General features: G+C 42.0%; 1 protein-coding gene across 26 annotated transcripts in view; it reads left to right on the plus strand.

The window, feature by feature from the left end:
• ERC2 (ELKS/RAB6-interacting/CAST family member 2) overlaps positions 1-21224 on the plus strand; it is a 1070068-nt gene that overhangs the window by 732245 nt on the left and 316599 nt on the right. The window contains exon 18 of one of the 26 annotated variants that reach the window (XM_053296294.1): positions 7757-7866. The exons of the other annotated variants lie outside the window; for them this stretch is intronic. Within the exon in view, the coding sequence (XP_053152269.1) occupies positions 7757-7859 (103 nt within the window). The 3' untranslated portion in view covers positions 7860-7866. Of the gene's footprint in view, positions 1-7756; positions 7867-21224 lie in introns of those variants that run through there. 26 annotated transcript variants of the gene reach the window in all.

The following is a 21224-nucleotide window of genomic DNA, read 5'->3' on the forward strand; positions in this document are numbered from 1 at the left end:
GACTGAATACAGATACGACAGAGGTACTTATTGTGCAGGGTCGGATCTCGAGAGATGATTTTGATCTGCCTGTTCTGGATGGGGTCGCACTTCCCCAGAAGGAACAGGTTCACAGTCTGGGGGTGCTTCTGGACTTCTCCCTAATGTCCCAGGCTGAGGCAGTGGCTGTCCAGAAGTGTCTTCTATCAGCTTCGAATGATATGTCAGCTGCATCCATTTCTTGAGATAAATGACATCAGATAAATGCATCAGCCAGGTTGGTCTCTGGGTCATCTAAGGGAGACCATATCACCTCTATCTTAAAAGATCTACACTGGCTGCTGATCTAGTTTCCAGGCAAAATAAACTATTTTGGTTATAACCTATAAAGCCCTGAACAGCTTGGGCTGTTTACAAAAGATAGTGCAGCTCCGCTCAAGAATTCCAGGAGCTGAGTTTCAACCCAGACCCCAGGTATGACAATCCCCCCCCCCCACATGTGTTTTCTTTGTTGGGAAACAACCAGGTTGCCCGGTTTATTGTGCCAGCAGGACTCCATGTTCTTGTGCAAAGACTTCTTCATCACTTGATTTCTAGAGGTGCCTGTCTTATCATCCCATTGCCTTTTCCTGCAGATTGTTGTGTGGAGGGGGGATAAGTCACAATGTAAAGCGGGCATCCCCCAATGTGGCTTTTCCCTTTGACATGTTGTGAAGCTTGGGACACGGCAATGCTGTTGCCAGGCAATGGCTGGGGAGTACGGAGACAGCGGGGGTTGGGCAAATGCTCGGAGAGGTGGCCAGCAAGAAGTGCAATAGGTATAAAGCTGATGCGTTTCTGGGCTGGTCTTACTGCCCGTGTGGGCACGTGCCGAAGGGGATCTGCTTGGTCATCTTTTGGGGAAAGTAAGATGAGGGCAGCCTCCTCCCCCCCCCATGCCTTCCCTGCCCGCCCAGAGCAATCGTGTGAATCGCCTCTTGAGGCTTCACACATTCAGATGACCACAAAATGGAACCTCTGCCCCCTTCGCCTCCAATTTAGAGGTGTGTGAAAGTGGCCATAGTGTCATAAGTCTCTATATTAACAACAATTATTTTAATTACATTATTTTAAATGTAGTGTAATACTTTTGCAAGACCCACAGGCTCATACTGATAAAGTTTTATACACAGGTAATAATAAGTACTGTATTAATGAAATGGATGTTCTGTGCATAGATGTCCTAAGAGACAAAATGGGGGAAGGGATAGGGCTGAGGGTCTCCCTTTACCCAGAGGAACCCCTAAAAATTCTGCTTGAGGACAGATGGAAGCTCTATCCACAATGATTCTGTATCCAATACAGTGGAGGTGGAATTATGTGCTCCCTAAGTTGTTTGTAGTTCAGACATGTCTCCAGATCAAGACAATCATTTAGGCAGTATTAATGATTAATTTGATAACTTTGCTGCATTATAAAAGGGGTAAACACACTTCTGTGTCTTGAAACTTTTCATCCAGTGCTCCTTTGATAAAATGAAATCTAAGGAGCTTCCAAAATCTTTAAATAGATTCTTAGGCTGCATGCACACAATCACGGCTATTCTGGTTAAAGAATTATGAAGGATTGCTAACCCCTGAAGAGCTGATTGTGAGAACCCAGAATTTGGGGGTAATCTTGGTCAAACCTCTGTGGTTAAATTTCATTTAACTAGGATCCTGGTTATCTGTCCAGGGTAAATGCATTTTAACCACAACAGTTTGACCATGATTGTCCATAAATTCTAGGTTGTCCCAATCAGCTCCTCAGGGTTCAAAAAAACCTGCTAAACTGAGCTCAGCAATCCTGCTAAACTCTTTAAACAGAATAGCCATGATTGTATGAACATATTCTTAATTTGGTAAATGAAGGATCCGGATAGCTAGTCTTAATTTGGTAATCTGACACTACCAAAATGGAAAATGTCCAGGATTTCAGAAGTTTATTAATCTTGTTAAAATATATCAACTTACTTCAGTTTGTTGGTAGCTACTTCTTAGAAAGGAATTTTCAGCCATGATCAAATTATTTTCTGATGTGCAAGTAAAATCTGACATTTTACTACATCTGAGGCGTTTTTCTAAGATGGCATTTGAACTTTTGGTGAGTTCTAAAGAGGAAATACACCAGCCTTGTAGATGCTTGCTACTTGCGGGGTCTGTGTTCTGTTCTTGGCTTTGCAGACTTTCTGCAGAAGTCTTCTTTGCCTTGGTTTTCTCATCTCCATGGTAGATAATGAGGCTGTTCTCACATGCAGCCTAACCCAGGCTTGGGAAGTCCAGCCTGGCTTAGGCTGTGTGTGACAACCTCTGAGATCAGGCCCAATCCTGGCAGGGCAGAACCTCCTAGCCCAGCTGTTAACTGAGGTTCATGGAGTGAGTGCCAGCCCAGCTGCACACAAAGATGGGCACCTAAGTTCCCATCTCTTGGGGGGAAATCCCTCAATGCATTGCATGTGTTATGCAGTGCATTGTGGGATTCCCAGAGGCCAGGATGCCTCTTCTGGCCTCAGGAGCTGTGTGCTGCACCATGCAGCGCTGTTCATATGGGAGCGCAGTTCACTCCCCCCCCCAAGAAATCGCTTGTTTGGGGGTAAGGTGAGTAAAACAAGCCTCCCCCCCGCCTTCCCCCACCTGCCTGGCAATGTGAGTGACCTCAATTTCTTTATTGGAGGCAAGGTAAGGTTTAGTGCTTCAGAAGAGCTGTAAATTGGTGATGAAAATATTGCCTTCTGTACAACCATTTATATAATACCAACTAACATAGAAAACCAAATTAGGCTATAATAAGCATGCCAGTTAGAGTGACAGTGATTGCAGATTTAGGTAAAAGAACAATTCAAAACAGTAAAAGCAAGGAATGTTGCATGAAAAGTGGTCATTGGGGAAATAAAAGATACTGGGATAATTCCCAGTATCCAAAAGGTTAATCACTGTGAATGGAAAGTAAGTATTGATATGGCAAGGGATTAGAAAATATCACATCCTAACAAGGGAAGGTTAAAAAGCACAAAATGAGGCCATAGAAGTCGTATGTTTGATTAAAATCCAAGACTGTTGCTCACTCCGCTATGTAATCTTCAAAAGACTGTGCAGTGAGCTGTTGACATTTGAGGAGTAGCAAAAGATATCATGTTAAGTATTACAGGCAATGCTTATAGCCAGACTGAAATGCATCTTTCAGATATTAATTTTAAAAAACTTTTTTCTAGTCAAGATTGCTTTTTGGAGCTAAACTTCATTACATTTAACAAATCCAGAGTTACACAGGGGAGCTCTCCTCTATTTATTTAGAAATGATGTTAAATCAGACATATATATACTAAATGGCCTGTATCCTACAGTACTGTTGTGCAAGCAGAAGGCATTTCCATGCATGGAACAGATGAGTGTGTGCAATTTTTGCTAATTCTCTCTTCCTGCTGTAAACCTCATGCTCATTTCAAAGATCCCCAAACTTTCAGGAGTGAATTTTCAGGGGGCACATGGCCTGCAGAGGGAAATGGGAGGCAGAAAAGTGGTGTTCCATATGTTAGGATCCAAGTCAATGACTGCTCCTACCAGTGTTTCAGAACTACCTTGAATTAACATCAGATTTCTCCAGGTATTGGCCTACTCACCAGCATCACCCAGAAGCTAAATTTTTAAAAATCTATATGCTGGTTACTGAAGTGCCATTTCATAAACATTTTTATTCCATTGAGATTCCAACAAAGCAGACCATTCTCTTTGTAGTCTATCCAGTCTGCACTAAGAAGGGGCAGACTTCAGATTTGTCGGGATAATCGTTACGTCATAGGAAGGAAGATGCATCTATTCTGCTTGTTTTCGCCTTTTCTTCCTTTTTTGTTAGGTTTTGCCATGCCTGGGAAATCATAAATCTGGATTTCTGTTTGTTCTGAAATGTCTATCTTAAAATGTTTATTTTTCCAACTTTAACTATATAGTGATATATTTTACCAATAAGGAAGGTACAGTTCAAAAGCACAGGTGGTGCCCATTTATTAATTTAACACACAATTTAACACATCCCCCTAATGTTTAGAGAAATGTGTACAGAAGTCTGATATGTGTTGCTAATTTCCTAATAAGATTATGGCAGGTGCAATGCAGATCCAGAAGTCCTGACTCTTTGTGGGAAAGCTAGAGGCTAAAAGACAGGGAGTTTATTGAACTGTAGTTCCATTTCAGAAGGAGAAATAAAGAAAGAAGTGAAATTTTTTTCCTGAAAGCCTCACTTTCTCAACAACCCAGACTGAAGATGATTTTCAGTGACTGTATTTATTAATATATAAATATAAATTTATTTATATTCATGGAAATGTTGTAGTTATGGTGATTTCTAGATGTTATAAAAGCTTATTTTGAGATGTTATAAAAGCTGCTCAGGTGACACTTCCCATGTTCCATCACAGGCCATAGCATGCCTACTGGCTGATGTTTCCTCATCTTCTTTGTAGTCCCTCCCTGATCCCAGGAACTACCCTCTGCAAGAACTATTCTCTTTCTGCCTCCTCAAATTCTACTCATTTGAATTTCTGGATTTTGGAGTGCCAAATGCACTGGTTTCGCATTTAAAGCAGAACTGATGCACTGGGAATTCTCTATTCTGGTGTTTTGTTTTGTTTTTGTTGTTGGTTTTTGAGATTTTGCACAGAACACTGAACAGATGCAGTCTGCTGCAACTTTCATTGATATCTTTCCCACTTTTTATATTACATTGATAAAACCTCCAAAAAGCAATCTTGTTGAAATTAAATGTACAGTTGTTTTAATATTCTGTTCGTGCAGGAGCACACAATGCACATGAGTGAAAAAAGAAGTGCACAAAAGGAATCTTGGCACAGCCATATATAAATATATGACCAGGGGTGTAGTGTGACAGTTTAAGTTGGTGGCACACCAGAACACTTTCTGCTATGTGGCTCAAAAACAATGATTCTGAGATGTACAATTATACCTGACCGATTCCTTTCTTAATTTTCTTTTCTGTTTTTCTTTCCTTGTCCTTGTGTCCTCACTGCCACCATCTTCTTGATACCACCCTAAAGTCATAAGTAAGGAGGACCGAAGTCTCAGAGTTTGTTCATTAGGAATCAGTGGCCTCTAGCTTTCCCCTCTACACAGATGGGAAGACATAGCAAACATCTCTTTTCAGGGAAAATTGAGCCAAAGAAACATGTGGGGGGAACACTCCCTTCCGAGCATTCAAACACACTGTTAACCCCACACCGTCAAAATTCGAAACAAGGTTTTATTACAAGTTTCAAAATAATTGGGGTAGATGAAAAGCACATTAGTTTCTAGCACTACATACATAATTTGCAGGAAACGTACAGGTTACAAGATTTCTAGACCAACTTAATGAGTTGGCCTTAATGCAATTCACCAGAAGGAGAGGGAACAATGGCAGAGAGAGAGAGAGAGAGAGAGAGAGAGAGAGAGAGGGGTGATTTCACCAAACCAGGTTGGAGCAGGCAAAGCCAAAGATCCTTACAACCCATAGCTGATATGGGTTCCCCTTGGATTCACAGATCTACAGATGAAACTCGAAAAATTAGAATATTGTGCAAAAGTTCATTAATTTCAGTAATGCAAATTAAAAGGTGAAACTGATATATGAGATAGACGCATTACATGCAAAGCGAGATAAGTCAAGCCTTAATTTGTTATAATTGTGATGATCATGGCGTACAGCTCATGAGAACCCCAAATTCACAATCCCAGAAAATTAGAATATTGTGAAAAGGTTCAACAGTCTAGGCTCCAGGTGTCCCACTCCAATCAGCTAATCAATCCATAACACCTGCAAAGGGTTCCTGAGCCTTTAAATGGTCTCTCAGTCTGGTTCATTAGGAATCACAATTATGGGAAAGACTGCTGACTTGACAGTTGTGCAGAAAACCATCATTGACACCCTCCATAAGGAGGGAAAGCCTCAAAAGGTAATTGCAAAAGAAGTTGGATGTTCCCAAAGTGCTGTATCAAAGCACATTAATAGAAAGTTATGTGGAAGGGGAAAGTGTGGAAGAAAAAGGTGCACAAGCAGCGGGGATGACCGCAGCCTGGAGAGGATTGTCAGGAAAAGGCCATTCAAAAGTGTTGGGGACTTTCACAAGGAGTGGAATGAGGCTGGAGTTAGTGCATCAAGAGCCACCACACACAGACGGATCCTGGACATGGGCTTCAAATGTCGTATTCCTCTTGTCAAGCCGCTCCTGAACAACAAACAACGTCAGAAGCGTCTTACCTGGGCTCAAGAAAAAAAGAACTGGTCTGTTGCTCAGTGGTCCAAAGTCCTCTTTTCTGATGAGAGCAACTTTTGCATCTCATTTGGAAACCAAGGACCCAGAGTCTGGAGGAAGAATGGAGAGGCCCACAATGCAAGATGCTTGAAGTCCAGTGTGAAGTTTCCACAGTCTGTGTTGATTTGGGGAGCCATGTCATCTGCTGGTGTTGGTCCACTGTGCTTCATTAAGTCCAGGGTCAACGCAGCCGTCTATCAGGAGATTTTGGAGCACTTCATGCTTCCTTCCGCAGATGAGCTGTATGGGGATGCTGACTTCATTTTCCAGCAGGACTTGGCACCTGCCCACGCTGCCAAAAGTACCAAAACCTGGTTCAATGACCATGGGATTACTGTGCTTGATTGGCCAGCAAACTCGCCTGACCTGAACCCCATAGAGAATCTATGGGGCATTGCCAAGAGAAGGATGAGAGACATGAGACCAAACAATGCAGAAGAGCTGAAGGCCGCTATTGAAGCATCCTGGTCTTCCATAACACCTCAGCAGTGCCACAGGCTGATAGCATCCATGCCACGCCGCATTGAGGCAGTAATTGCTGCAAAAGGGGCCCAAACCAAGTAGTGAATACATATGCATACTTATACTTTTCAGAGATCCGATATTGTTCTATTTACAATCCTTGTTTTATTGGTTCCATGTAATATTCTAATTTTCTGGGATTGTGGATTTGGGGTTCTCATGAGCTGTACGCCATGATCATCACAATTATAACAAATTAAGGCTTGACTTATCTCGCTTTGCATGTAATACGTCTATCTCATATATCAGTTTCACCTTTTAATTTGCATTACTGAAATTAATGAACTTTTGCACGATAGTCTAATTTTTCGAGTTTCACCTGTAGGAACTCAGTTGCTAGGAGGGCATCAGCCCCATTAGTGGCTTAATGGATAGACAAGGCCCTGAAGCCTCTGGCTCTCCTAGTGCTGACAAACTAAAAGAGAGAACAAGAAGCAGCAAACAGGAGGCAGGAAGAAGGCTGGTGCAGTGCAGCTATCAGCATTGGTAGTACACAGGAACTGAAAGGTTGAGGTTGATAGTGGCCATGCACTAAAAGGCATTATTGTAGTTAACCCCATGTATATGATCACAGCAAGTCTGGTTTTTGACGGGTTTTATCAATGCCCATGTGTGTGCACTGGTAACACAGAGGGTGAGTGTGTTGGGAGATTCAAATTAATGGAAGGAACTAAAAGCACCATCACATTGCACATGCTCAAGTTCCAGAATTAATCTTAGTATTCTCCTGGTTAAAACAGAATTTAGAAAGTATGGAATGGATTTACTTAGTAGAGTAAATCCATGAAACAAAAGAACATGGGGAATTTCTTCATCCTTATCTATACCAACTTTACCATTAACTTTACCTCCTGTTCAATATGCCTGTTGCTTCCCGATTCTGTCTGTCTTAGTCCTCTTATTTCTTTCCCCCGCTTCTTTCATCCTCTCTAGTGGAACAGTTTCCTTATTAAAGTCCAGGACATCCACTAGGACTCTCCAATGGGCTGCTGGAAGAGTGAACTATTTGTTTTGGAGTTTTGAAGATAATCACTAAGATTTTGGCTGCAACCCTGATTACAACAAGCCAACTAAAATCCCATTAAAATATAAGCAGCCTATCTGCAGATCTTCAGCCTTAGTTATAAATTGTAATATATTATATGTATAGTACATTATACTTGTGTTTGAATAGCAAAAGATCTTGTTCTGTGCTTGAGCTCATGTCATTGTAGTATTCCATAGAGATATGAAGAGCAGGAGGTAGAAAAATTTGGAGTTTGTACTACAAATATATATGTATTAAAAAGAGTTTTAAATATGAGTTTTATACATTTTATATTTGTGTGTGCGTGTGTGTACAGAGAGAGAGAGTTTACTCTGCATCTTGTACTAATGCAGACAGTTGATTATAGTAGAAATCCCACAGTGCAATTCTTTCAACCTTACTTTTAAAATTAAGCAGAGTTTTTTTATTTCTGCATTTTTAAGGATTTGGGGGAGAGAGGGTTGCACATATGTTGGCAAAGCAGTTGCATACCATATAGCACGATTGTCTGGAATGTGAGTCTTAATGGAAGACGCCTGGAGGTTATGGCTAAACACAGTTTTATTATGGCCATTGTAGTCGATGCTAGAAGGACTTAATTAGCTAATAAGTAAAGGAAGTTATTTCAACCCTTTATTTATGAGTGAGTTAAAAGATTCAGTTAGACCATGTGGCTGTGTTTAAGTTTCCTGTTTATTTTCTCTCTCTTTTTTCCATCTTCTTCACAGTTCGGCTGTGTTCTTTGTATTAATCTTGAGGCTCAGATGCATAGTCCTAAATGATACCAACAACAAAGGCAAAAATGTTGTAGTGATGAGACCTTATGAAAGCCAGACATTTGGATCTATGACCTTTTAAATACCACTCACACATCTAGAAAATCTATTAGTGTCAGGAGGAGGTATTCACTTTTCTTTTTTTTTAAACGTTATGGACAGATCATCACATTTTCAAAAAAGAAAGCAGCATGTTTACAGATACATGAATTACTGATGTACTGGGCATGGCACGCCAAATTTAAGCACATTTTTGTTGGTTTCAATGTGAGAGCATTAAACACATATTTAACTTCGAGGTAAATCAATGTAACCAAAAGTAATATGGAAGTAAACAAGCTACTCTAACATATTGTACAATTCCTAATGTTTTGCAATTATTTTTTACTTAAATTAATCATTAAAAATCATGTACTGTAATGTAGAAATAGCTCTATAAAGCAATCTTTCAGTCTTCATTATATGTAATTTTCATGTTCAAGTAGGGTTGCCAGGTCCAGATGGTGAAAAAGGTCAGTATCCATCACCAAAAATGTGGAGATAGATGCTTTTCACCCCCAAAAAGGCTCCACTTTGTATAAAATCTGCATATATTTATTGCTATTATATATGCATATTTTGCATAAAGGGCCTCCGAACCGGTTCCATGTACATCCCTAGCTGACACTACCTCCCCAGTCCTGCTCCCCTGCTCCTTTGCCACAACAGCCCTAATGTCACTCTTCTTCCCCTCTCTGGCTCCACCTTACAGGTGTGCCCTATGCTCTGGCCCATGTTGCTGCAGATGCTTGCAGACCTCTGGAGTTCATTGCATAATGGGAGATATATGTGAGTTCTACACCCTACATTTCAATAGAAGCAGGTAAAAAAGAAGCAGAAGTCAGCCACGCTTCTTCTTTGGTGACTTATCTGCAGTATACATATCTTCCAACATGTCCATATTTTCCAATTCAGGTGAATGGGAAAATAGGACATGTTGGTAGGTATAAGTATGTTGCATCGAAATTAGGGCCATTTCATACATTACCGTTCCAATGTGGAAGTTGTGAAAAACCACTTCCATATGGTGATGATCACATGGAGATAACCATGTTCACAAGCATCTTGTGATCAAACCATAACTTTGTGCCTGTAATAAGCATTTAGAAAACTCTACGTTTACGTTCGACGGCTTGGCGTCGATCCGAACCACCCCCTGTTCAGTCCAACCCCGGACCAAACTACAGAGGGGTTTGCGAATTTTATTTTTTAAGTGTTTTTTTTTAAAAAATTACTTTACCCTTTTGAGGAAGGTCCTCGAGGCGGCGGCGGGGGGTGGGTGGGTGTCTTTGCCTCAAAGAGTGTTAAAAGTCAAAGGTGTTAAGAAGGAAGAGCCTAAGCTAAATCGAAATTGAATAATAATAAGCTATGTGTATGAGACAGCAATTAAATCACTTTTTGTGGTGTAAATCTACCTAGTGTGTAATTCTAAAACAATCCAAAGTAAAAGCAAGTGGATATATGTGTGAGACTAGTGAGCAATGCATCTGATTAAGGCAAAACAATGGTGGTGACATCAACATTGTAAACATCTTGCCAGAGGCAATGCAGGATTAGCTTCCAGCTTTCCCAAGGCCATTACCTGAGAGCAAGGTCCAGACAATTTGGCTTGTTTCTTAGGAGAATCATTTCACTCAGAGCTCAGGGATTCCTTGCAACAGAGAATTTCTCAATGGAATTGCTGGCAGAGACACAGGTCTCAGCCTGGACCTGGGCTATGAGTTCTGGTCCAATATGAGTGACCTGGGCCACAATATGGTGTTCTACATGATCAAAATAAGTGGGGGGGGGGTGTGTGTCCAAAAATACATTTCATAATAAATTTGAAATAGAGGGGAATTACCTACACACGTGCAAGCCACTTACATTGGCATACTATATCCACAGAATATGGCATAGTTCCACCCCTGCCCATCCAGTCTATTGATTAGTCCATTCAAGGCACTGAGGAACTGGCTGGTAGTTTACTGCACATTCTCTATGGGAGGAGTTCATTTGAGTATGTGCTGTTATGTGGGTAATACCTGATAAGTAGGATTAATGTTGGTATTGGAGCTCTTGAGCAATGGAAAAAAACTGTCTGGTTTTAGTGGCAAATTTAAGTCAATTATTTTTCATTTGTAAACTAGTCAGACATGAGACACCATTACTCTGGTTTTTTAAATGTCTTTTTAAAAAGTTACTGTAGAGTGTAGATAATTTGATAACAATATTGAGCATTCATAAATTCCACTGTCATAGCAGAAACGTATAGCAAGGGGATGTAAACTTAATTCATTTGAATTATGTATTGTATATTTAGTCTGTAGTGGAAACAGTATGTTTATCTGTTGACTTCCACAAAAATTTAGTGTCTATTCCTACTTAATAACTTACTTTTGTGTGTGTTTGACATGTATTTTATGTCTTCCATGTGCATGGACATGTAAGATACACAATCGTGGGTGAGAAACTTGAGAAAAAGTGCAGCACTATAGTATGCTCTACTAAGTGGGAGGAAAAACCAGGAATTTTTGTTTTGTTAATTTATTGTTCTCTCCCTTCTTTTAATGTAGACGTATTAAATTCTAAGCAAAAACTGCATGAGTCATTACTCATTAGTTTATGCATGTTATATTTTGGTTCCTGGGCAATCTTTTAAACTGATTCTAGCTAAAATTAAATTTATTATACTTTCTCCAGAGGAAACTCTTTTCCCATGCTTGTTGCTGACTGACATAATTACATCTCAGATTGTTCCATTATTACATATTTGAGATGAGAGTACAAGTTAATAATGGAGCTTAAACTGCATTGCTTGTATTTGACTAGAAACACAAGCTGAAATGGTTCTTACCAAAAATAGCAACTTGTTTGTACGAAATCCCTGAGTTTCAACACAAGCGTGTTTGTATTGACCCCAGTTACTGCCCTTTCTTATATAATCATGCAAATTGATTCAGGCCACATAAGTTTCTGTTGGTCCTTATTCTCTAATAGCATTTACACATCTTGTGGAAAGTTTACCCTGATGGGCACAGGTTGTGTCCGAAGGGGATTTGTGCTCTGGTACATCTCCAAGAAGAGCAAACAACAAAATTATAGAGTGGTTATCAATAATTTTCTTTCTGTGTTCCATTGTTAGAACTCCATAAACTCAGTACTGTCATTGAGTAGGTTGGGTTTTGATTCTTGATAGCATAGAATTCCGCTCAAATTTTAAGACTACATCTAAACTATCTATGCATCCAAACTCTGATATCTTCACTTCACTTGTGTCTCGCCAGCTCCTCTTCCTCAGAGCCACAAAAATGACTCTGCCTCACCTTTTAGTGGAAGTTATCATCATGACCTTGCTGCCACAGTCACTTCCTTACTCCCAGACCTACTTTATCCAGGATAACCTTGTTAGAAATACAGAAAGGAAGTTCACATAATTGAAAATTGGGTAGGACACTTCTCCTATCCAGATTCGGGAGCTGAGCACACTCCTGATTATCGATCTTGTGGGAGCAAAGGACTAGGTAGGAGGAGGAGCAGCAATTGTCTGTGAGAGATGAGCTGGGTAGGATGGCTTTTCCTTGTTAAAGTGCTGGGTATGAGAGTTGGGTAGGATGGTGCTGTCCTACCCAGCTTCTCTCTCACACACAATCTTTACCCTCTCCTCCTACTTGTTTGCTCACACACAAATGGAAATCGGGAGGATGCACAGCTCCTGAAGCTGGGTAGGACAGTTATTAACAATTAACGTTCGTGAGAATTAGTCTATAGTTTTGCTTTCACTTGTCACCTCAGTTACTGCACAAAATCAGGCAACAATTTGAGCCTATTTTATTTTACTACTATTCTCTTGCCGTGCATTTGCTTGCTGGCTGACTTCAATGGGTCTCAACAGGCACTTGCCTCTTCGGGAACCCATAGGTCTGAGGCTGGATTCTGAGCCCAGAGAGGGTGGGAAAGCTCTGGACCAGAGAGGATGGAAAGGAGAGAAAAGCTCACCTTGAGGGAAGAGAAAGGTGGAAAGGCAGGTGTGTGAGGCAGGAGAACAGTACCAGTTTGAGCTCCTGGATGCTTCTGTGCAGACATGCAGTGGCTGCCACCAACATGGGCAGTTCTGCTTTCTAAAGTAGCAGAACTTGCTCTAGGTATGGCTGTACCAGCCATACCTGGGGCCTGTATAAGGGCACGGAAATGGCCTCTGGGTGATACAATGAATATATTGTTACAAAAACAAGTACAAGTAATCAGGTTGGACCTACCAAATCTTTAAAAAATGATATAGTAGTATATAGTATATACTACTATATAGTATATCATAGTAATAAATATGTTGCAAAATTAGTTTCATTTTTGCCATTATAAATCTCAATGTGTTGTGTAAATGTTTCAGCATTTCAAGAATGAAAGAGGAAAAGACAAATCCACTGTTTGTGCTCTTAAAACACTGAACAGATTGTGGAGACTGCAATCATTCGTCATTCATGAAATGGTTTCACGATCAAGTTCAGAATATTTCAGACTCTTATGTAACAAGAATTGTTCTTTCCTCCACTGCTTGCAAATCTATCTTTGTAAATGATTATATTTTGATGAATGAAAAAGGAAAGCTTGACACACTGGAGTTAAAATAATATCTCCCTAGAGAAGCTTCATTCAATGATACGATGACCTTACAGTGCAAGCAAGGGGATAAGCCTTATGAAAGATAAATTGAAATACTATATCTTGATCAGTAAAGAAATAACCAGAGTAAGGCCATGTCTTTTTCTGTAGGATCAGAAATTTGTCCAAATATGCATCACATACTTTTTTTTAGTGTACAGAGTTTTTCTTTTCATATTGTAACATGCAGGTACAGACATCTTACCTTTTATACTGATAAGAATCCTTTTGAAGCACACAATCTTTTACTTGTATACTCTCAGCACTATTTCTTCCTTTCTTCTTCCTTTACTTCCTCAAATTAAGTACTTTAATTCAGTACTTAGGCTGCAGCCATATTCCAAACTTCATTGCATATATTTTTGTACCAATGAGGCAGTGTATATTGGTAATTCTAACAGTGTAGATACCATAAAACAATAATAGTAAGAGCTTTAGTTAGAAGCCTTAAAAAAATACCAAATCAGCAATGTGTGTTCAATAAGTGAACACTTTCTTTAGAACCATCCATTGTTTTATCTAGTAAAGGTGCATGCCCAATACCTAATTGTGCAAACTAAAGAACTCCTTCTGAATAAGATATTTCCTCTATTTGCAACTATTAACGGCATCATTTTTACAGGGTCTCCCAGAGGTGATTCAAACTCTTTTGAATCTGTATTATTTTTACAAGCTATTGCTTTTCAAAAATATTACATTTAAAGGAAAGCCATTTTCTTGCTGGTGAAACTGGAATCCCATTAGCACACTTCAGAAAGTTGGGGAATTGTGCATATTGGTGCCCTGCATGGAGGAGAGAGCTTATTATAATATATCCTGGCTATGCACTAGCAGTGAAATTCTGTCTATAGAGCTGTATGTAGAAAATTCATGAGTATCCATGAAGATGTCTAATTTATGAAGATATGCAAGTCATACATTTTCCTGTGTCCTATTGATTTTGATGGCGTTAACTATCAGGTAAATATGCTTAGAATTGCAGTCTTATTTTTACTTCCCAGTTTATGATTTGGCAAGGGTAAAGGGTTTTTCCCATCGCATCCCCCCTATAGGAACATAGGAAGCTGCCTTATAATGAGCCAGATCATTGATCCATGTATCTCAGTATTATCTACCAGGCCGGCTCAGTGTAGGCCCCCCAACTGTTTTTGGACTACAACTCCCATAATCCCCAGCCACAGTGGCTGATAGCTCGGGTTTATGGGAGTTGTAGGCCAACATCTGCAGGAGGGCCGAAGTTGAGCAGCCCTGGCCTGCACAAACTGGAGTGGCTTCTCCAAGGTTGCAGGCAGGAGTCTCTCTCATCCCTGTCTTGGAGATACCAACAATGGAACTTGGAATCTTCTGCATGCAAGCATGCAGATGTTCTTCCCAGAGTTGCCCCATCCTCTAAAGGGAATATCTTACAGTCCTCACACATGTAGTCTCCCATTCAAATGTAAACCAGGGCAGACCCTGCTTAGTAAAGGGGATAATTCATGCTTGCTACCTCAAGACCAGTTCTCCTCCCTATGCTCTGGCAACAGGCTGGCACTGCTGATGACAGCAAAACTGTGAGGCAGAAAGGCAGAAGATCACTCTTCCTGTAATTTCTTATTTCACAGCCTTCCTCAGATACTTTCTGTTATTTATTTTGTGGTGTAGAGGCACAGCTTCTTCCATGCTACTTGAGATCTAAGAGAAGCCACGGGGAACCCTATGCTGTCCTAATGCCAGAGTTACTCCTCTTCAAGACTGCGGCCATGCTGATTGTGTGGGGAGGAGCTGCTGTGGCTCCTACAATTAGTCTGGGGCTTCTCACATTAGCCATGCAGGACAGATATATTGAACTGGCTTCCATATCACAAAGGTAAAGTGAGGCGTTCACTGAAGCTGCTGCTGTGTTGCAGAGATGCAAGTGGTGCTTGGGGCTAGTTCTTCCTAGGTCCGCTCATGTTCCCATTTTGGCAATATAGCATGAGATTAAAAACAGAATTTCCCGGCTTGGTTCAAATCCGGAGCAGATTTGATCTTGAACTGGTAAAGGAAAGTGTGTGTGCTTTCCTAAGGTGCCTTCCTTGTTTATGGCAGTAAAAATAAGTACACACAAGTTGTGCTGCAGCTGCTGCAGGGGGGCCAGCAGAGGCTCCCCCGACCCTGGATGGCCTCCCCCAGAGACTTCCTGGCCTGATTCAGGAGACTTCCTGGCCTGATTCAGGCCCGAATCAGGCCTCTGCACAGGCATGGAGGTCATTTTTTTTAATCTCAATGCATGCACATGGGCCATTTGTGTAGAGACCACACAGATGTGTGGTGACGCAAATGTCCTGTGTGAATGCACAGAGTTGTGTTTTTTTTAAGGTCTCTATGCCTGCGCAGAGCTGCAGTTCAGACGTGAACCTGTCCAAGAGACTCGGTGGAGGCTGGCGAGGGTCAGGGAGCCACTGGTGTGAGTACTCATTTTTACTGCCATAAACAGGCAAGACTCCTTAAGGGAGCCCCGCGATGTACCGATAAAGGGGAATCCTCACCAGATTCCCCTTTGCCAGGAGGGCTTCAAGCTGGTACCAAACCAGGTCCGGTTCAAGGTCAAGCCAGCTTGCACATCCCTAGTCAGGGAGTCTTGCACACAGAATGTAGAGCCATGGAAGCTTCTAACCACACTTCCCCAAACAAGCAGAAAATTCCCTCTGCAGATGCTGGGCAGCAGCATGGTTTGTTTTGCCTGCCAGTGATTTCTTCAGTTTCTTCCTCTGCCATTTGCCCAATCCATAGCTGTTTCTTCATTACGCTGTGCCTGCGTCTTGCAACAAGATAAGAATAAACTATCAGGATCAGGTCAACAACAACAACAAATATTTATATACCGCTTTTCAACATAAGTTTCCGAAGTGGTTTACATAGAGATATAAATAAATAAATAAATGGACTCCTGTCCCCAAAGGGCTCACAATCTAAAAAGAAACATGATAAGGCACCAGCAAAAGCCACTGGAGGGATGCTGTGCTGGGGGTGGATAGGGTATCATAAATCCGTTAGCTCGGCTAACCCAACAGGATTTACAACCCCCTTCAGCACTCCCCAGTGAGTTAACAGAAAGCAGCAGTGGAACCGCACGAGTGAAAAATAAAAGGCTCACAAAGAAAAACAGTAAATGAATTAAGTTCCCTGAACTGCACTAGGTACCCCCCTCTAACAATAACTGAGTAATAAGTGAAAGGAAACACAGAGCAAAGGAATGAAAATAGCAAAGGACAACAGAAGCAAGGAATTAACAGAACAAAGCAGAAAGCGTAAACAAGGGAAACTGGAACTCGGACAAAGTTTGGGAATTCAATGGCACACTGTCTGCAGCCTGTGAACGTTGCAAACAACACCTGAGTAATTGAGAGACTACCAAATATATATGGCTCAAGATCAGGCTTCCCTGAGTCAGCACTTCGGCTTCCTCTCTAGTGATCTCCTGCACCTGCATGACTTCCACTGAGCCTCCCTCTTGTGCCGTCATCTCAAGACAGGTGAAATCCCAGGCTCCTCCCCATCAAAAATCATTTCTGGTAGCTGTTGCGAATCCTCAGCTCCAGAGTCTAGGCTCCCTGCCAAGTCCTGTTGCTGTGCCTCTGAGCCCTAACTAGCAGGCGAATCCTCCCGTTCCTGCTCTGACTCTTCTGAGTCAGAAGTTTGAGCCATGACACTGGGCCAGTTACTCTCCCCCTGCTAAATAAAGAGAATCACCACATTAAAAAGGTGCCTCTTTGCCCAGTTAGCAGGGGTTTAGCAGGTCAGACACAATGTGATCACACATTCAACCACAGTTAAGTCAAACAAACCTACTACAAACTTTGGTTTCAAAGCTCAGTTTGTTTGGCCAAATTGATCTGTAGTTGGATTTGGGAGGCGGATTCGGATAGAGAAACAAACACAGAATGCTCTAATTCAACCAAGCTTCTGTGTTGTGTCTGAAAGCACCCAGTGAAAGTTTTTCAGGAATGTGCAGGAAATGTTGAAAATTTCTAAGAAAGTTCTCAGATTGGGCAGAACCTTGAAATTCTCTTCAAATTTCACTTTTTCAGGAAATTTCACCATTCCTACTCTGGGGCGGGCCCATGTACCTTAGTTGTTTCCATAGCTTCATCTGCCGTTCTGTTTGTTATACTGAACGTTCATATATATATATATATATATATATAGAGAGAGAGAGAGAGAGAGAGAGAGAGAGAGAGAGAGAGAGAGAGAGAGAGAGAGAGCCAGCCCCTGGTGGCGCAGTGGTAAAACTGCTGCCCTGTAACCAGAAGGTTACAAGTTCGATCCTGACCAGGGGCTCAAGGTTGACTCAGCCTTCCATCCTTCTGAGGATGTTGGGGACAATATGCTACATCATTGTAAACCGCTTAGAGAGCTCCAACTATAGAGCGGTATATAAATGTAAGTGCTATTGCTATTGCTTGCTAAATGATACTGGAAACCTTCGATCCAACAAGTGGCTTGCTGCCATTCTAGCAGATCAGATTCATGCCTTTCCTTTTTTCCTTCAAAAAACCAATTCCCAGCCAGATAGCTTTATATATCATGCACATGTTGGTGTGGGTGGTCTTTCTTGCACTGAATAGCAGTGAACGGCCCATTTTTTCTAATGGCCTTCAAGCCCAGAACCCAGCTTTACTACAATGTGCAACATGAAAGCCACTTCCATTTTGGCATGTTTTCAAATCTGTTTTTTAAAATAGAGAGTTTTATTTTTATGGATTTTATATATTTATGTTTATAGATTAAATTTCATATTTTAATGTCTATTTTTATAGATTTGTCCTTTTCTCTTTCTCTTTTCTCTCTCTCTCTCCTTCCCTAGCATTGTTTCTAATCCCCCCCCCTTCCTCCTTTTGTTCTTCTTTCTTCAAAAGATGTTTATAGCAATCCTGGAACTACCCTTTAGGGCAAGTTTCAACCCAGTTGTAGATTGTGACTCACCCTTTGGAAACAGATGACTTGCATAATGGGAAATTGTATATGAAACCTCCATAGACCTTGCAGAAATTGTGGAGCCCAAATCAGAGATCCAAGTCATACAGGAGATCTTGTTTACAAATAACTCATTAAAAGTGTTGCAGCAGAATGACCCTGGGGACCGATTTGAAATAGAAGGAACAGAGACTAAACTCTTCACAACCCAGGATAGGTCTGCTGAGCGTAAACCTGCAATTGTAATGTGCACAGACCAAAATCTTTTTTGCTGCACGCACTGCTATCACATAAGTTTTCAAATGGGTCACATGCTGCATCCTGTCAGATTTGATTCAAGTTCTCCTCCACTTGTGTTCTAGTCGCCTACCCCAACCGCTCCAGCCCCCGCAACTCCTCAGTATACCAAGGGGCTATTTTTGAAGCAGGTCGGAAGGGACGCTTAGGAGCAATCATATCTACTGCCCTGATGAGTTCTCTGTTCCAGGTTCCCACCAGGGCATCGACAGAATCACCGGCCATACCAACATCAACATCCTCCAAGGCATTTTGAAATCCTACTGGGTCCAACAGCCTTTTTGGGCGGACCATCCTAATAGGTCCACCACCCCTGCAGGGGTGGATTGTGGCTGTGAAACCAACCTTAACCAGTTAGTGGTCCCTCCATGACAATGGGGAAACCACCGGATTCCCCCCCCCCACGGAACACCCCCCTGATCCAAACAAAAGACCAAATCAAGTGCATGGTCTTCAACACGAGTTTGTTCAGAAGCTAATTGGGATAGGCCCATGGTTGTCATGGCCGCTGTGAACTCCTGAGCCGCACCAGACAAGCCAGCCCCAAAATGAATGTTGAAGTCCCCCAGCACCAAAAGTCTAGGAGACCCCAAAACCAACTCCACAACCAGCTCGTTTAGCTCAGTTAGGGAGTCAATTGGGCAGTGGGGTGGACGGTACACCAACAGAATCCCCAATCTATCCCTAGTTCCCAGCCTCAAAAATACACACTCAATATAAGTCAATTGTCTCACAGGGGCCCTGGTAAGGGAAATGGTAGTCTTATGTACCACAGCCACTCCACCCCACCACCCCTGTCCACTTTCCCTAGCCTGCTCCACAACAGAGTAACCTGGAGGGAGAAGCTGAGCCCACACTGGACCACTCACCTCCCACAACCAGATCTCAGTTATACATGCCAGGTCAGCTCCTTCATCCACGATCAAATCGTGGACAATTTCGGTCTTATTCGGAACTGACCTGGCATTGCAGAGGACCAAGGCCAGACTCTGTGGGTTGTTGAAGCTGCTCCCCAAGGCCTGAAAGTTGACAAAGCAGTTGGAAGTGGAAACACTTACTAAATTACTGATTTTCCTTCCCCTGTAATGGCCAGCTGCTCTGCCAGCGCCAATTCTTCTATTCCCCACTACTACAGTAATAACTGCCGTATAACTGATGGGCGCACCCCCCAGCACCATCCCACTCAAGAGAGCCCAAACACATACTTGCAAAAGGCCTGGCATGACCCAACCCCCCAGCCCTCAGTCCCACCCTTCAAGGCCTGGCCAAAGGCCCCTGGCAGACGCCTACAGGCGGACCGACAGCCATGCCAACAGCTATGCCTTCGGCGAGCCTGCTTGTTTTTAAGCCTCCACACCCTGAAAGCCACTCCTCCCACAAGCAGCTTCCAGAACAAGCGACAGGTGGTGCAGTTCAGCAATCTGGGAGGCTGGCACATTGCCAGCTGGATCTTGACAGATAGGCTGTCTGGGCTGGAGTTTCCACAGGAGGCAAAGGGGCCAGTTGGTGAGTCCCGGCAAGGCAGGTGGAATGGCCTTGCACCCCGTGTTACCTTCCCCTATATGCCACCCTATATAAAATCTCAGGGCGGTTTACAATCAAACTAAAACCCAAAAATCATATAAATAGATTAACATTATCATGAATAAAACTTTAAAATTTTAGAACATCATAAACTATAAAAGCCTGATAAAACAGGTGTGTTTTCAAAAGTCATTTTAAAGCAACCAGAAATAGAGAGATTCTGATTTCATTTCAGAATGTGTTCCAGAGCCCTGGTGCAACTCTAGAGAAGGCTCATTTTTGGGTTGCTGCCAAACAAGCCAGTGCCAACCGCAACCGGACTTTAAGGTTCATAATTCATTTGTGTTTATACTTTCTTGCTTCATCATCATTTATGTCTCTGAGCTCCCTCCAGAGGCTCATCAGCTACATTTTTAGCACGAGTTTCCTTTGCATGTAGAGAGAAGCAAGTAGCTCCCTTGACCATCTGAAATGTTTCTTTATCTTTCAAGCACCTAGGATGTGTTTCTCTTTCAAGTGTGCCCAAGATACATCTTAATTAGTGGAGTTTTCCACTTCCTGGGGAGCAATGGGTAGATTGCTCTGTCGGGAGACATTCTGTTCCATTAATAAGGGAAGAATGACCTCACTCCCCACAGCTGTTAACAAAGACATAATATTTCTAAAGTTAGTCAATCACTACTGCGCATAGGTCCAGTTTTACGATATTACAGACTTCACTGTATCTTTCTGAGATGACTATATCCTCTTACAGGATGCATTGCTTTTATAATCCCCTACTAGATGGTAACCCAACCCCCCAAGCTGAGATGCCCTTTAAAGCCCATGAAATCCATTGTGAGGAGATGCAGCCTGTTTTCTGCAGATATCTGTATGTATCTTTGCATGCCACTGCCTTTTGCTGCCTGTTGTCCACACAAAATGCTGCTCTGAACAGGTGTGCTCTTTCTCCCCCCTCCCTGTGTCTTATAGGATTAAAAGACAACAAATGGGGTACCTAGTCCTCCCCTAAGACCAGGTCACCTTAACCTAAAGAATCCCACAAGATCCCTGTACAAGCGCAACCTTGACTGGTGATTCCTGCAAGTCAGGAGGACTTCTGCAGCTGCCCAGTGCAACATGCTCTTATTAGGGCTTTTTGTACCTCCTGTTAAATCTC

Source organism: Hemicordylus capensis, chromosome 2 (assembly GCF_027244095.1).
Source record: "Hemicordylus capensis ecotype Gifberg chromosome 2, rHemCap1.1.pri, whole genome shotgun sequence".
Lineage (NCBI taxonomy): Eukaryota > Metazoa > Chordata > Lepidosauria > Squamata > Cordylidae > Hemicordylus > Hemicordylus capensis.